The following is a 17,116-nucleotide window of genomic DNA, read 5'->3' as shown; positions in this document are numbered from 1 at the left end:
TGCCCTCTGCTCTGACTTGCATGATGCCGTACTCGTATGTCTTGACAGCAAACAAGCGCCGCCATTGAACTTGCTACGAGATGCTTGTACTCGCGGCTTCAAGCCGGTTTCAACATTTCATCTCATCTTTGATTCTCACCGCCACCTCCGGTTCGTCCCACTGCCGAAACCATTCACATTAGCAGTTGGTACTACATGGTCTTCGGCACTTCCAGCCAAGAGGCAGACCAAGGACAATGCCAGGGATCACGACGTCTTACGCTTAATCCATGCGCACACGGCTAGTCTCCATCAGGCAAGGCCAACTCATGCCTGTCGTTTCAGAATCCGTTTCACCCTTCCTGTGCAGATCAGAGGCCTGTTTAATTAATCTCAGCCCCTGGTCATCTTGGGCGCGTATCTTGTGGGCGGTGCTGCCAGTATTTCCGGGGTTCTCATTGGTCAATTTGAGGGTAACGACTTGGCCCTCGTCGTGTTCATCTTTTCTATTTTGTGATTTTATTTTGTATTTCTTGGGACCAAGAAAAAGTGAATACAGCAAGGCAAATCCAGTGTGGCGCAGCCAACGCCTATCCGAAGAAATGATGCCATCTAATCTTTTACGGTTGGGGGCCAACGAATATCGACTGTTATTTGCATCGGACTAATGGAGATGCTATGCTGAAAGAGTCCGGATACGAGAGGCTCTTTGGCTGCGCGATGTAACTATTATTTCGTTGGGGGCGACAGCATTGACTCAGCTTGATGAGCTCAGGTATTTGACTGCTGCATCAGCCTGATTCTGCGTTGTCGGATTTCTTCTGTGCAAGGCTGTTGCCACTTACCTGCTACCATGCTGTGACCTGCAACGTCGGATCCAGATTGAAGTCAGTCATATGGCGCTCGGTATTGAAGGCCGAGACTCTTCAGCTCGGCTAGAGATTTGAGGCAGATATCGTGTGACCTTGGGCCTAGTACTGTTTGTGCGTTGATGTTGTGAGTTGTGTGGTTTCATATGCACTTCTTCTGCCTCGCTTGCAGCGCTTCTGTCTTTAAAGTGCTCATCGTCAATACAAGATGCATCAAATTGACTTAATGGGGAAGCTTCCTGGTAAGGCATCCCGGAAACATCACAAAGCTGAGAGGAATGAAATATCTGTATTCTTTGTTGCCCGGTATCATCTAGAACCCAGCTAGCAAAGGTAAGCAGTGATATGGCTACCTAGTATTTCTATGCCTCGACATGGCACATCTATATTACGGCATCTCAGTTTTGAAAGATAATTTGCCCAAACTCTACACTCATGCCTCGTCTCATACGATACCGCTTTCATCGGGTTCATACACGACACTACACCGAAACAGTCCTGGAGCAGTCCTAACCCAACTTCATATCATCTCGATTTAGCGGTGAGCTCATGCTATATGATACAAAGGCCTCTTTTTCATCTCAACTAGAGTTTCGTCATCCTGGTTTCTCTATATTCGTCTAATGTCCATGTTTGATCACCGCGCTCGTTATACGGTACACCATGTTCTAGACCATGATATCCCTCCATATCTATATTCTTGTTACAAACCTTACAATCTCTACTCATAAGCTTACTTATATAGTACGTCAATATGTAGAACAATGTTTTTTTTGTTTTTTTCTATCAGTGCTATTGTCCTTAATTTCAGCATACTGTATGTTTTCCCGACACTTTCGTCCGTAGAATGGATCAAACATCCAAAACCCACACGGGCCATCAACGATCTCCGTCACTCACGGCCCGTTTGAGTTTTGTCACAAAAAAAAAAAAAAAAAAAAAAAATTAGGTAGCCATATTTAGAATACTATTCGGGTTTTCTAGAATTTTCTTGGATTCGATGTCGGTGCGTAGATGGTCTTGATGGAGACTCTCATCTGCTAAATGATAACAACTGCTCTCATCAGATATCGATGATGCCCTATGTTTTACTTTATGTTACAAATTCGATCCGATGAAATGACGATGGAACGAGTGTCACCTATTCGAGCTACACTTTCGTAGTATAACCTAAGAAGAAATATAATATTTGCAGTTGCAAAACTAACAAGGCAAATAGCCACTCTCACAGCATTCGCAATACGTGCAATGCGTTTATATGTTCATCAACAACAGGATTTCTTCTATTGCAGGTACACACACAGATAAGCAAGAAGCAAGCCATTTATTTAAACATCAACTTCATCGTAAAGCAAACACATCTCAATTTTCTTCTACCCTTTGCATTCTTAATCCCCATTGTCCCCCGAGAAAGTTGGGCTTCACATCCCGCTCAATGAACAAACTCAAAATTCCACTTCACCATTCCCACAACCCAACATCCAACAAATCCAAGCCTTCAAATCAAACGTCAATCTCTTAAACAACCCCTCACCAAAAAAATCCCTATCATCCCAAGACCATTTCACCACTCCATCACAAGATACTATATTCTCCCAGCTCATTCATCCCACCATCTCATATCCAACATCTCACCCAAGCAACCCAAATTATCAAGTCATCAAAAGTCCATCACTTCAGAACCAAGCCAAGGCAATATATTCAACTGCTTTTATTCATCTTTCTTTAACCCAAAAGATTCCTCATCCAGCACACATTACAATAATCGATCTCATTCAGTAATAAGGGAAAAAAAAAACAGATTAACAAACAACATAGTGACAAAAAATCCACGCACTTTGAGCCGAACAAATGCAATAAACAAAAACAGAGAAAAAGCAAATAAAAAAATCACGAATCCTCCCCATTGGTATCGGGCGCCTCTCCCCCCTCCAACTGCTCATCCTCATTCCAAACCCATCAACGCAACATTTCCTCCCTTGGCTCCCTCGTTTGCTTCCCGCATCCTTCGCACGTGGTCATTATATATCCCGGCAGAAGAAAGAAAAGAAGAAGAATAAAAAGAAAATATGTGACCCGGTCTTGTTGAATCATCGTACTGTATTATCTGGAAGCTTGATCTGCTCCTTGTTATAAGTCGCCAACACCCCTACCATTCCATACCACGTCACCATCCCTTCTCCCCCATCACACTTAAATCTTCCAAAAAGAAGCCTCTCCACCCCTCTCCCCTTACTCTCCAGAATTTTTTTTTTCTCGTAGCTCTGTTATATGCGCGCCCTTCTAAAAACACTTAAGCTCGCTCGATCGGCATATTTAAAGAAAAAAAATCCGCTGAGGGAGCGGGAACGCGTACAGAGGCAACTGAAGACATAGAAAACCATCAAGTAATACACCCAGCCCGTGGCCAACAATCCAGAGCTTATCAGAAAACGCAGAAACTATTGTGCAAAGAATTTTGGGGATCAGAGGCGGGAGAAAAAAAAAGATAAAAAGGAAAAAAAAAATGAGAGAGGGAAAAGGGGAAACAAAAGGTATCAAGTCGGCCGGTTTCCTTTTCCGACTGTCGCCCAAAGAATCGGGGTTGAGATGCCCCTACACGGGGCTCATGCATCGGCCAAAAAATAAATAAATAAAAAGAGTTATGGTGTAAGTAGGGCACGTTTCGTCACTTCGTCCTGCGTACGCCAGTATTCGCAAGCCAGATATGCGTAGTCGGGTGTCGAAATTGGCGGGTAATATAATCGTTTGAATGCGGATGGTGAAGAAAAGTCACGGAGTAGACTTGAATCGAAATATGCGAGAAAAGTCCATCTGTATCACAGACGCAGGCATTTTAATAGGCCCAAACCTTGAGCTGCGGAGGAGGTTAGTCGTGTCGAGTTTGAAAAAGGGCTCCAATCTTGTCCAACTTACCAGAGAATCCCATGAACCTGTGCACAAGCTGATTCCGTCGTTGCTGACACCCAAGCAGCTCACACGGTTCTCGTGGCCTACCAGAGAGCCAACCTTTTCACCTCGTGTAATGTCCCAGACCTGGTTTGCACGAATCAGCATCAGACGTCATCTGAGAGGGAAAAAAATTAAAGTTTTCATGAGACGCGGACTTACCTTGCACTCAAAGTCGTCATATCCGGCAAAGAGCAGACGTCCAGACACGGAGGTGGCAACGGATGTGATGCCGCAGAGAATGGATTCAGACTAAATCAACATGTTAGCATTTCAACTGTCAGCATTTCCAAGGCTCAGGCTCTACGCACTCCATAAAGGTTGAGTTCGCGATCGGCACGAATGTCAAACAGCCGGCAGGTGGCATCGTCGGATCCCGTGACGAAAGAGTGGCCGTCGGGGAAGAACTGGATGGCGTTGATGTCAGACTCGTGGCCGGCAAAGGTCTGCACCGCCTTTCCGGCACGGATATCCCAGAGCTTGGCGAACGCGTCGCAGGCACCAGAGATGAAGGTGTTCTGGTTGGTGGGGTTCAAGCTGATGCTCATGACATCGCCAAGGTGGTCGGCGAACTCGGTGACCTTCTGGCCCGTCTCAATGTCCCATTTCATGCAGGTCATGTCACCGGACGAGGTGAGGATGCTTCGATCGTTGATGAATCGGCAGCAAGACAAGTAACCGGCGTGGCCGGACAGTTCCCTGGCCACTCGCGTGGGGCCATCGCGCTGCTGGTTCAGATTGTAGATGGAGCAGATGTTGTCGAGACCACCGCAGGCGACAAAGTTGCCGCTGGGGGCGTAGGCGCAGGTCATGACCCATGATGATCGGAGGGGGATGGCGTGGACTTTGTTGGTGGTGTAGGCGTCCCAGATGATGAGCTTTCCGTCCTGCGAGGCTGAAACGAGGTGTCGGCGGTCTGTAGACCAGTGCATGGCGTAGATCTTGGCCAGATGGCCCTTCAACGTCCGCTTCGCCCGCATGAGCTGGTTCTTGGGGATGGGCTCGTGAGCCTGCTGAGCGACAGCCCGGACTGGAGGGGGGGAAAGCATCGGGTTAGCATCGCGAAAAGAGAATAAAAATAAAAAGATTCAACCCCGATTGAGCAGCTCAGAGCGGCGCAGAGAGAGACTCAGAGAGAAACAACGTACGTGTGGTGTCGGCCAGCTCATCCTTCTTCCGCTTGATCCTGTCCTTGAGCGTCTCGGCCTCGCGACGCGCTTGCTGGATGCGCGCCTGCATCGCCTCGGGCGACACATCGTTGGGCTGCGAATTCATGGCGGATCGACGGTGACGGCGACGGGTGACGACAATCGAGAAAACTGCGGGCGAGGGAGTTGTTGCGGGTTTGGCGGCGTCGTCGTCGGGAGGGAATCGAATTGACGACGGTTGGGATTGTGGAGAGCGGAGGGAGAGGAGAAGGAGAGAATGCGCTGGCTCTGGTTGGGTTGGGGGGAAAGGGAAGAACTGAAGTGAGCTACAGGTACAGCAACGTTAGCTCCTATCCCAGGGGGGTTGGTGCGCTCTAGCCTGGCTGGGGTGCCTGGGGCGGGTTTTTGGGAAATTGACGGTGGGCATGCGAGGCCCTGAGCGGCAGCTTACACTGAACTGATCGGGTGGAGCCCCTCGCTGGACGAGCGCTGGGCGAGCGCTGGCACCGCGCTTTGCAGGGCCGGGTCGATGTGCTAAGCCTGGAGCGCTAGGAGCTGAAGATTTGGGGGAGATTTGAGCCTAGAATTGAGACGCCCGACCAGAACAACTTTGTGAGTTGGGCGTCATTTTTAGCCACATTACGTCCAAGCAGGCCCAAGTACTCGTACCAACAATTTGTACTGTACTGTACCGTCTACCTTAGTACACCTCCCGACGGAAGTTGCAGCAAAAGCATTCGCTCATTGTACATATCCGTCACAGATCAGAAAAATGGCACTACCAAATGATATGGCCTTGCGTGCATCCGCTCCTCTTGCTAATGGCCGCACTTGTGCTGTAAGGGGAAAGGCAGGTCTGAAATAGCGGCCACCACAGGCTGTCCGGGAGGTACTTGTACTTTGTCCCCGCCTCTGGCGACGCAGCCCGTCCAAGTACCGGAGCGACACAACGCAACGCAGAGCACCTCGTCGCAAAGCAACGCAGCTCACAAGTCTTGCTTCAAATTGACTGGATCAGCCCAGTCACTCAATCCCATCCCGTCGCGCCGTGTGACTTTTTGCGTCCGGGCGTTTCCATTTCTATTTCTAAGCGCGTCATGGCCCGCGGTTCTGGTATCCGGGAAATGGCCCAGGGTCGATGCCAAAACAGAGTTGCGGGCGGCCTCGTTTTTTTTTTCTGCGGCTTCGAAAATACTGTGCCAAGGTAGTCCTGCCTGAAGGCCTGTCTTGTCGGTTGCATCCGCGGTTGGTCTTGTACTCGTACAGTGCTCCGTATCTATCATGGTATTGATCAATCACGACGATCAGTCACAATGACAGACAAACGGCAACGACCCGGCGACGCTGCTAATGCTCCTGTCCTGTACCGTGACGCGCACAAGCTGCCGAGCTGCAGGATGCCAGCGCTAGGTGCAGATGAATCCAACTTTGCCAACCAGAGAGTCACCATCTGACCACGGCACAGTGACGGCCGAGTGCAAAATTCCACTGTGTCGCCTAGGCGAGGCCCTTCCCGAGATGCAGATTCTCCGTGTCTCTTGGCTGCTTGCTCGTAATCAATGCCTGGTGATTTATTATCAGGGGCAAGGAGGCCTGGTGGAGTCGCGTCTCCCAAAGAACATGTGCAGGCTTCCATGGCCTCTTCGTTTCTGGACTCGAGAGGGACGACCAGGGTGCGCCTGGAAATGAAGTGGCTCGCTACCGTACTTGTACACAAAGGCCGTTTGGCCTGACGAGGCTTCCATCGTACATTCTGAGATGCAGCTTTCCGCGGCCAACCAGAGCAGTAGCCAATCCATCTGTCAGCGAACCGGCCAACGGGTTTCTCGTCTCTCGATAACGCATCGCGGTTCCTGGAGACCCGTTGACGCCACTGGCCGTGACCCTGCAGGTCGACCCCTGAGCAGATTAGCCTAGACAAGGCGACGATACGGGGGATTGCGAGTAATATTGCTGGCGGAAGCATGCTCTTATGCTGCAATATTCGTACAAGTGAAGCCGACGGGAAATGCATCAATCCTTTATGCACGCAGCAGCTCCCACAAGGTGCACTGGGCAGAGCAGCACAGGACCCAGCCGCGATGCCTCATCCTCCTCCTCACCCTCACTCTCCCACTACCACCGCCCTCCTCACCTTTGCTCTTCTCCTCCTCATCATCATCATCCTCACCTAATCCAAACCCCAAAATCCCAAAATCCTACCTATACTAGCCCGGAACTGGCCAAGGACGCAATTTACGGCGACCCGCTTCCCTGCCTCCGGAGCCCACCTTCTTCTCGCAGCTCTGGCCCGGCCTAGTACCAAGACGTTTTGCTCTGCACTAGCCGATCCGCAACTCATCCTGGACCCCGGCCTGGGGTGAAATCATTCGACCTTGGCTTGGGTGGGATTGGGAGGGCCTGCGAGCCATTAATCGGGGAGGCGAAAAGCTGAAGTTGTTCGCCAGGCGAGGGAAGAAGTGCATAGAAAGAGAAGAGCCCGCCTTTTTTTCCATCTCGTACAAGCATTGTGTAACAGTTTGTACTGTATGCACCCAGTTTTGCTACTCACAAGATTACAACAAGCAGAAAACATGATGAGAAAAGCCAAGAATCCCCCCTCGTTGCATGTTAAACTCGGAGCTTATGGGCAAAAAGACGCAAAAGCACCGAAATGCACAACGCGCAAGGCCCTTTTTCTTGGCCCTTGTCCCGAATTGCCGTGCGGATACTCTAATTTCAATGCTTCCCTAAAGCGGCCGCACTGTGTTCCAAGACGGACGGGACGCACCTTTTTTCTTCTTCCTTTTTTCTTGTTGCGTGTCTGGGCGTTTTTGGCTCATCGCGGGAGGGATGCCCAGTTTGAGGTTCGCTCCTTGTACGTGCGTTTTCTCTTATGAATACAGTATGTGTGTTTCTCGGGTCTGTGTAGAAAGATGGACAGCTCTCGGTCGATTTGTCTACATCCATACTCGTACCGTATATCGTATCTTGGTCCTCTATACCCCGTATTGTTTGATTCAATGCTGCGAGACATCGCCCGTACCGTGTTCTTCACGCTTCCCATGCCTCTCCGTCCATGAACCCTCCAGCTAATTAATCACTGCACCTCCACGCCCTCTCGGTATTGTTTCCTCTCCCCCCTTCGCGTCCTATCCCAAATCCAGCAGTCCGCATCTACGAATCTCGATGGCCCTCACACTACTCAACCACCCATCTCACCATCCCTACAAGTACATACATAGCCCTCATTGCTGTATCTGTAATACGTGTACTCCGTACTTTGCACATACCTGCCTGTAAAACTACACCGTATACATAGGTACAATGTACGCCGTGATTACAGCTCCATCCGCGATGCCACACTTTTTCGCCCCCCCGTATAAACGGCGAGTCGCAGTGCAGTAGTGCCGCATTCGAGCCGTACAAGCGCCGCGGCTGGGTGCGGTGGCATCCCGTGTGTGTGTGTTTCTTTCGTACCTGCGTGTCTGTGCTGATTCTTCGCTTTTCAATCACGGACATGGGACGATGCTCTTCTCCCTCGTTTCCGTTACAGGGATATACACAGGTTACTGTTAGTGGCGGCTGTTAATTGTCACTTGAGGTAATTAATATGACCCCTTGTAAATACCTGTTCGCGTGTTGTAATGTATATGTAGTATCTACTTGTACTGAGGTAGAAGTAACAGGTCCCTCCAATGCTTTTAATGTGGTGACATCTCCTGAGACGGTTCAAAAGTGAATTCATTCTCTAAAGCGACCAAACATGTCCATTCAGCAAGGCAGCTCTGTATTTCAGACGGCCTAAATTCGAGGATACTATATCATTGGAGCCGTCATTGTGCCCAAATTCCATATCCAGCGCTCTACTTCATCCGGCTCTTCTTGGTGGTATACTATTAACCTGATCACGGAGGACCTGGCTTTTTCTCTCTTTATGCTACGTTTAAACCCGTGTCTACATCATCTCCTCCTTCCAAATCATTAATGTGTCTTTGCCCATTCTTTGAACCAGTCTAGTGCCTCGGGGTTCGCAACACTGGCGTTAGTCTTGATGCTCATACCAGAAAGAATCTGCTTTACGGCAACTTCGATTCTACAATGCACGTTAGACAATGAACCATGAATGTTCTCAAGTTGCGAGACTTACTTTTTGCCGTTGCCCGTCTTGGGGATGCCGCCTCCGCATTCTTCCACCACTCCTGGGACGTGACGAGGGCTGAGCTCGCTCTTAATCTTCTGCTTGATCCTGTTTCTTAGGTCGTCGTTGAATTGCTGCCCGGCTGTCGGGACAACAAACAGGCAAACCGTCTCGTCCGTGTCCGTTGCGCGTCGGCGTCCTACGCAGACAGCGTCCTCAACCTCGGATGCAAAGAATCGGATCAAAATGTTATAAATCTCGGCTGAACCGAATCTCACGCCAGCCGGCTTCAAGACGCCATCGGATCTGCCCAGCATGAGAAGACCGCCCGTCTTGGGGTCGGGAATCTTAACAAAGTCGCCATGGTGCCACACAGCACCCTTGACGCCACACACGTCCTCGAAGCGCTCAAAGTAGGCAGCCTTGTATTTGTCGTCACCCTTGGCACCGAAGAAAGTCAGGGGCTGGCAGGGGAAAGGCTTGACGCAAACCAAGTCGCCAGGCTCTCCTGTGGGAATGTCCTCGCCAGTGACGGAATCAACAGCCTTGATGGCCATTCCGAGGCCGGCACACTGAATTTCGCCGACGCGGACGGGGAGGAGAGGGCAAGGGGCGCCGAATAGAGAGATGATGTCGGTGCCGCCCGTGATGGAGGCAAGATTAATATTCTTGGGGAAGGCTTCGTAAACGAAAGAAAAGGTGGATGGCGGCAGTGGTGACGCTGTGGAGTAAATGGCTTCGAGATGGGATAAATCAATGCTGGAATCGCGAACGGGATAAACGTTATTGGCCTCCAATGCCGTGAGGTAGGCTGCAGAGGTGCCAAAATGGGTCACCTTGAGGTCTGACAAGACGCGGGGAATGGACATGTATGAGTTAGGTCGGAAGGGTGATCCCGAGTACAGAATCAGCTTGGCTCCGACAGCGAGCGCTCCAACGCTCCAGTGCCACATCATCCAGGAAGTAGTTGTGTAGTAGAGCATGCTTGACGAAGAGGTTAGAGAGCTGTGAAGCATGTGTTCCTTCTTGTGCTGGATAAGTGTTCCCAGGGCAGTGTGGACAATTGCCTTGGGCAGACCAGTGGTACCACTGGAGTAGAGGATGTAGAGTGGATGTGATGGCGGCAGCTGTTCAAATGTGAGAGCATCCGATGACGCGCTGGAGAGAAAGCTTTGGTATTCAACAGCCGCGACACCGTGAGCCTCAATGTCCTTAATGCCGAGATCGCCCTTGATGTTGTTGATGACAATGACCTTGTGCAGCCCCAACTTGCTGAGCTCGGCGACAATGTCTGTTGTCTTGGAAGTGCTCGACCACTCCTTGCCGTTGTACACTGTTCCGTTGTCTGCAAACAGAAAGCGAGGTCCAATCTGACTCAATCGGTCCAACACGGCAGAGACGCCGCTGTCAGGGCTGATGCCCGTCCATATCGCCCCGAGAGAGGCGGCCGCCAGCATCGCAACCAGCGCCTCCACGTGGTTGGATACATAACCAGCAACGATGTCGTGGGGCTTCAGACCTTCGGCACGCAAGGCATTGGCGCATTGGCGGACAGACTCGCGCAGCTCGGCCCAGGTGGTTGAGCGCAAGTCGCCAGGGAGTTCGGTGGTGGTGATGACGGCCGTAGAGGAAGGGTCGAGAGGCTTGGCCGTGGGGGGGAAGAGGAGGTTTTCGGCGAAGTTGAGGCGGGCGTCGGAGAAGAAGTCGGGACGAGGGAACATGGGCGCATCAGGCGGCAGGACCTGGTCTGGTCAGCTACTGTACTCGAGCTCTTTCATCCAACGTCGCTCAAGATGGAAACAAACCTGTGAGTATGGCTGGGACGAAACAATGCCCACAAACTGCCACACCTCGTCCCAGAACTGAGCCACGTTGTCGACGGACCATTTGTACAGGTCTGGGTATCCGGTCAGGTGCAGATTGTGCTTCTGGTTGACCGTCTGGAGAAACTGCCACATGGGCGTCGAGGCGGGATCTGCGTGTCTCCAGAGCTCCTGTGCCTTTGCTGTGACGCCTGCGAAGGCATTGTCGCGGTCGATGGACTCCCCCATGGCGTCTCTGTCGTTTGTCTTGGGTAATCGAGGTGGTTATCCGCGTTGCCAAGGGTCAGGAAGAGAATCGAGCAAAAGAAGCAAACAGACGAAGCCAACTGAGGGTTTGTTTATCTTCCCGTCTACTTTCCCCAAGAATCATCAAATAGTCTTTCAGGGACCGAAAAACGGTTGGGGATCTTTAGTCCAACTGCCGAATCGGCTGCGTTTGCGGTCCCCCTCCATCATGGCCCGTTGCAACCCGCGGGCACCCTCGGTTCTATTTTGGAATGGTTGAGAGGCGATTGAGAAGCCGAGATTCTGTGGCTAGAGATGTGGCTGAAGCTGTGGCTGAATAGCGAGATGACTAAGGGTGGAAGCGTGGCTGGTGCAGGGCTGAGTTTAGTTTAGGTTAGGGGGGAAGATAACAGAGTCTGAGATAGAACGAGAAGATAAGTGGCCTTGTTAGCATTTGCACTACGGAGTACGGAGTACGGAGTAGACTAGGAGTTAATCTAGCTGCAGATGCCGAGGCGAAAATACAGGTTCGAAGATTTTTTCTCTTTTCAATGCATATTTTTCTTTTTCCCGCTTCCTTGGTTTCGGCAGTATTCCGGAAAGGGCAAATTGTCCAGGCATGGGCTGACTCTTGGTGGTTTGTGATGCCCAGCTCCATCACCTCGGGCACAAAGTAGACTACAGACCAGGATGACCTGATCTGCCAAAGTCAAAGGCCCATAAGGTTAACACGGCAGTGACAAGTCAATTACACGTAAAGCAAAATACACGTACGGAGGACCAAGTCCGTGTGTCGCTCGAGGTCGCACTGCATGCTTTGTTGGCGCAAGCCAGACGAGACCCGGCGTCGTCCCTTGCACTACGAGTCAGAGCTGGAGTTGAGCTTCGAAAGGAATCCAAAGCGACAATCACTGCCCCATGCGCGAATAGTTAGTTGTCAAGATGCTAAAATACTGGTCTAATGCACAAAGTATGTACGAGCACTCCGTACTACACGAGCCGTTGGACTCGGCTTCTTCGGAGAGTTTCTGGCTAGCATCACGAAACTCGGCTTCAGTGCTCCAACTCTCAGCTTGCAGCTACCAGCTCTTGCTTGGGGTCAGCGCCCCCTTTTTGGGCTGCTCCCACGGGCGAGAGAAATAGCGGCGAACTGTCATCGCGCGGCTGCCCCCTTGCAGATCGTGAGGTTATACTGCTACCTTTGCTGGGCTGCGACATCGAGCCACTCATCTCTTTACTTGTTGCTTCCTCTCAGACCGGCTACACAGAGCATCTCGGGTGGCAATACAATGCAGTAGTCTATGGTAAGACGGCACGACGGCTCGGCCAGGGCAACCAACCGGCTTGTGAAGCAAGGCAAGGATTGCAGCGCTCGTCGCTTGGAGGATATTGGCTCGAATGACCTCATCAGCTGCAAAAGCACATCGGCCAAAATTCGCATTGTCTACCAGCTACTACCAGCTAGTACTCGTCGCAGTACCAGTAAGCCCGGGCGATCCGAAGTACTTCAAGTAGTGCTTGTACCTGTAGGGCCATCCACACCCTCGGCAGAGAGAGTTGCAAAGCCCAAATTAAGTGACCCATGGCAAGCTAGACGCCCACTTTGGCCCTTGTCGAGACGGATCGCTTGGGGCTCCTGAATTCCGGCTTGGCTGGGCTTCGACCGTCCAGACCCTCTTGGTTTGGCCGCACGCGCCGCAGTTTGTGCCCAGCAGAAGAGATCAATGCAAGGGAAATAGAGTGAACAAGAAGAGAGAGAGACGACCTGTTCTGTTCAAGAGGGAAATAAAATAAAGGCGCTCCAACGGGCTGTGTCTGCTGCTGCGGCCTGTCTCTGTCTGTTTCCCCTCCCTTGCCCGTGTGGCTCCGTCGTGGCCAGGCTCGATTCTATTGGCCTTGTGGGTTCGTCAAAGACCCCCTTTCGCCAATTCATCTTACCCAGCCGAAACTGCCCCCCAAGCCAAACTTGTCTTCTTCAACCTGCTTTGCTTTTGCCGGCCCTGCGATCGTGGTCATTTCGTCTGCCGCGTGGTGTCCTTGTGCTGAATCTCCACTGAGCTGGGATATTGCCTTGGGACAGCGATTTTGATTTTTTTTTTTGTTGAGCCACAGGGCTGTTGCCGCAAATCAGTCCACTTACCGACCCGGGTCGCGGGCCTGAGCAGATTCAAGAAGGCGTCGTGTCAGGGCGAGAAGCACTGCAACACCATCCTTTGTGGGTGTTGTCCTGTCTGCTTTTCTACTGGTAGGTAAACGCTGTTGCTTGTGTCAAATCCCGCCAATTCAGCCTCACATCCACCCGCCTCTGGGACGGCTTCAGTCTCATCTCTTGTCGTGCCCCTCTGCAAAGGCATCCTCCAACCACTGTGCAAAATCGTCTGCAATTGGCATGACGCGGGCCTCACTTCAAAGCTTGTTTCGACTCTATCGAGACGCTTGACCGACTGCGGTCGAAGCCCAGTGGCGCCGCCCCGGTGAAGCCCAGCAGCAAGTGTGGCCACACCGCATCGCGCCGTTGCTTTTGAGTTTTGTCACAGCCGCTGCCGAGGGCCTGAGCTTCTAGCGAGGCGTAGCGCCTGGGGACGAGCGAGAAGGGAAAAAAGCAAAGAAAAAACAAGGACCTGTGCCCGTTCCACACAACACGCATTCATCATCGCCTAGCTCGCTCTCTGCTCCCATTGGCCATTGAAGCTAACCCGCCTCGTTTTCCTCTTTAGACGCCCAAGTCCACGAGCCGGCTTCTCTTTTGAGTTTGCAAACAACCTCGAGGAGATCATGCCGCGACGGCTTGCAAATCCCTTCTCCTCCAGCCAGTCTGCCATGTCAGCGTCCGAAAAGACTGGCGAACGACGTCTCTCAACCTCCAAGACCAATCGACTGAGCCAGCTCTTCTCGTCCAGCCCAAAGTCCAAGGACCAGGCCGCCATGCATCAAAGCCAGATGAGCACCATCTCGCCGTCCACGGTGTCGCTGCCCACCATTTCGCTGTCCACTGCGACTGGTGAGTCCAACGCCGTCGAGCCGACCACGACGCTGTTCAAGCCTCAGTCGGCCGAGGAGGTCGAGCGACGGCGACGCGTCGAGGCTCAATTTGCCCCGCTGCTTTCTCCTGAGCACCTGTACACCAGCCAGGCTCATGGCAAGCCCTTTACGCGGCCGATTGAGGACGAGCCTCCGTACTACTATCTCTTGACCACCTACCTGAGCTACTTGGCACTCATCCTGTTTGGCCACGTTCGTGATTTCTTTGGCAAGCGATTCGGCGACCGCAAGCGTTACCTGCCTCTCAAGGTGCACGGTGGATTCGCGCCTCTCAATGATGATTTCGACAGCTTCTACAGCAGACGCCTGAAGCTCCGTCTGGACGACTGCTTTGCCCGCACCACCGTCGGCGTTCCCGGCCGCTTCATCACCCTCAAGGACCGCAAGTCGGATGACTACAACTACACCTACCGCTACACCGGTACCCACACTGAGACGCTAAACATGAGTTCCTACAACTATCTCGGTTTTGCTCAGTCTGAGGGTCCCTGCGCCGATGCCGTTGAGGAATGCGTCAAAAAGTACGGAGCCACCTTTGCCAGTCCCCGATCTGACAGCGGCACTTCCGATTTGGCCCTCGAGGTCGAGCGGGAGATTGCGTCCTTTGTTGGAAAGCCCGACGCCATGGTCTTTTCGATGGGCTACGTCACCAATGCCAGCACGTTCCCTGCGCTTGTGTCCAAGGGCTGCTTGATCATCTCCGACGAGCTGAACCATGCCTCTATCCGAATCGGCGCTCGCCTTTCTGGTGCCGTCATCCAGTCCTTCAAGCACAACGACATGGACGATCTGGAGCGTGTCCTCCGTGAGGCCATTTCCCAGGGCCAGCCAAGGACTCACCGCCCCTGGAAGAAGATCCTCGTGGTCGTGGAAGGTCTTTACTCTATGGAAGGCACCATGGTCAACCTGCCCGGAATTCTGGAACTGAAGGGCAAATACAAGTTTTACCTGTTCATTGATGAGGCTCACTCCATCGGTGCCCTGGGGCCCCGCGGCCGTGGCGTCTGTGATTACTATGGCGTTGACACTGCTGAGGTCGACATTCTCATGGGTACTCTGACCAAGTCTTTCGGCGCCAACGGAGGCTACATTGCTGCGGAGAAGCACATCATTGACAAGCTCCGTGCCACCAACGCCTCCACCATCTTTGGCGAGGCCCCTGCCCCTTCGGTTCTCATGCAGATTCTTGCCTCTCTCAAGCTGATTAACGGCGACATCTGCCCTGGCCAGGGTGAGGAGCGCCTGAGGCGCATTGCCTTCAACTCTCGCTATCTTCGTCTTGGACTCAAGCGTCTTGGTATGATTGTGACTGGTCACGACGACTCACCCATCATCCCCGTCCTGCTTTACAACCCCGGAAAGATGCCTGCTTTCAGTCGCCAAATGCTTGCCCGTAAGGTCTCCGTCGTCGTCGTCGGTTATCCCGCCACCCCGCTCATCAGCTCGCGTGCTCGCTTCTGCGTCTCTGCCGCTCACAACAAGGATGACCTCGACCGAATGCTCATTGCCTGCGATGAAGTTGCCGACCTGCTCCAGCTCAAGTACTCTACCGGAATTGCTGGTGGCTTGGAGCCTCTGCCCGACGGCGTCGCACCAGAAGACGAGGCTGAGTGGAGGAAGAACACCGGCACCCCCATCAAGGCTCCCCGATGGAAGATTGAGGACGTCATTCGACGAGGCGCCGTTGACTGCAAGCTCCCTCTGCGATGAGCGGCCTATCTTTCGGCTCTTTTTTTATTTTATTTTTATTTCTATTTTCAGCCAATGGCATCTGTGGGCAACTCAATATTGATCCCTCCCATCAAAGAAAAGACATATAGAACGGGACCAAAAAAACCACGGCTCGGTGTTTGAGGCGCAAGGTGTTTTTTGAAACCATTGTCCGGCTCCTGGGAGATGAACAAACGGCCTCTCTCTTTTCTTTTACATCACACATCGAGAAAAGACCAATTATTATTTTACTCCAACGTTCGACTAATTGAGCTTACGATGCTCCAGAGTCTTGTGGTCAGCTCTGGTTTGGCGCGAGCCGTGTTATTTACATAATTAATGTGACCATGCCCGATAAAGCGGCCATGATTGATTGTGAAAGCTGCAGGGATCATGACTGCAGGGCGATTTTTAATACTGGGACGGGCTCGGACACGACTTGCTTAGGCTGCCGGCTTTAAGTCGAGCGGCCAACGGGTCTGGGATATTCGGGCGGGAATGCGGGATATATAGGGTGGATAAGGTGTTTTTCTGGGGGGGCTTGACAATTGTAAATACTATATGAAAGTGTGCAGACGTGTCTAAGATGATTAATGAAGGTGAACGTGGAGAATTGACGGCTCGTCTTATCTGTGTCAACTGTTTCTGTCATTTGTGATTTGTGACTACGGAGATGGACATGGAGGCAGGTTTGGTTTCTATAGAGGCCACGATCACTGGCGCTAGAACTTGGCTATTCGTTTCTGCCCATTTAGAAAAAAGTATACGAGGATAATATCTCCATCTATCCATCGTAAATGCAATGCACGAGCTATTAATAGACGCCCCCATGCTCCTTGCAGCACCGAGCGAGAAAAAGCTGGACGGCTTTGAAACGCAAGGGAGCGGGTGCGGGGGAAACATGAAATCTCTGGGGCTTTTGGTATATACGAGGGCCTATGAGTTTCATGACGAAGGGGTGGTTGGCGATGAAACGCGTCTGCGGTATGAGGGAGGTGTTTCTTGTTTGCAATTAGGCAGTAAGAGGTTATACGAGGTGTGATTTTTGTTTTTGTTTTCAGCTTGTGATGCAGTTTTTAGCGATCCCCATTTCGTTATCGTGCCTGTGCTGTGCTGTGCAGAACGGTTCGGGGATGTTTTAGGAACTTTGCTATGGGGTTATGAATGTAAGACAGGATGTTTGGTTGCTGCAAGGGAGAAGGGGGTTGAAGCGAGGGCCTTTTTTTTGCTTTTGCTTTTTTCCCTTGCATG

The 17,116-nt window shown here is 51.8% G+C and overlaps 4 protein-coding genes across 4 annotated transcripts; 1 reads left to right on the top strand and 3 right to left on the bottom strand.

Annotated features, from left to right (window-relative positions):
• Window positions 1-2,932: 2,932 nt before the first annotated feature.
• Window positions 2,933-5,172, bottom strand: TRIVIDRAFT_89725 (heterotrimeric G-protein beta subunit; the record flags this gene model as incomplete). Its single annotated transcript, XM_014098520.1, has 5 exons — window positions 2,933-3,705; window positions 3,765-3,884; window positions 3,960-4,049; window positions 4,109-4,827; window positions 4,946-5,172. 5 exons carry the CDS (start codon window positions 5,070-5,072, stop codon window positions 3,685-3,687), a joined length of 1,077 nt encoding a protein of 358 aa, XP_013953995.1.
• A 1,064-nt stretch (window positions 5,173-6,236) lies between these two features.
• TRIVIDRAFT_68209 (uncharacterized protein) lies at window positions 6,237-8,446 on the bottom strand (the record flags this gene model as incomplete). Its single annotated transcript, XM_014098519.1, has 6 exons — window positions 6,237-6,920; window positions 7,054-7,115; window positions 7,320-7,469; window positions 7,716-7,815; window positions 8,218-8,229; window positions 8,405-8,446. The coding sequence occupies 6 exons, from the start codon at window positions 8,444-8,446 to the stop codon at window positions 6,237-6,239; spliced, it is 1,050 nt and encodes a 349-aa protein (XP_013953994.1).
• A 462-nt stretch (window positions 8,447-8,908) lies between these two features.
• TRIVIDRAFT_46871 (uncharacterized protein) lies at window positions 8,909-11,116 on the bottom strand (the record flags this gene model as incomplete). The annotated part of the gene is made up of 3 exons (XM_014098518.1): window positions 8,909-9,020; window positions 9,075-10,807; window positions 10,871-11,116. 3 exons carry the CDS (start codon window positions 11,114-11,116, stop codon window positions 8,909-8,911), a joined length of 2,091 nt encoding a protein of 696 aa, XP_013953993.1.
• Window positions 11,117-13,933: 2,817 nt separating this feature from the next.
• Window positions 13,934-15,865, top strand: TRIVIDRAFT_47144 (uncharacterized protein; the record flags this gene model as incomplete). The annotated part of the gene is made up of 1 exon (XM_014098517.1): window positions 13,934-15,865. The coding sequence occupies one exon, from the start codon at window positions 13,934-13,936 to the stop codon at window positions 15,863-15,865; it is 1,932 nt and encodes a 643-aa protein (XP_013953992.1).
• Between the last annotated feature and the right edge of the window lie 1,251 nt (window positions 15,866-17,116).

This window comes from Trichoderma virens (assembly GCF_000170995.1).
Source record: "Trichoderma virens Gv29-8 chromosome Unknown TRIVIscaffold_82, whole genome shotgun sequence".
Classification (NCBI taxonomy): domain Eukaryota; kingdom Fungi; phylum Ascomycota; class Sordariomycetes; order Hypocreales; family Hypocreaceae; genus Trichoderma; species Trichoderma virens.
The sequence above is the reverse complement of the archived record's forward strand: the minus strand, read 5'-3'. Positions and strand labels throughout refer to the sequence as shown.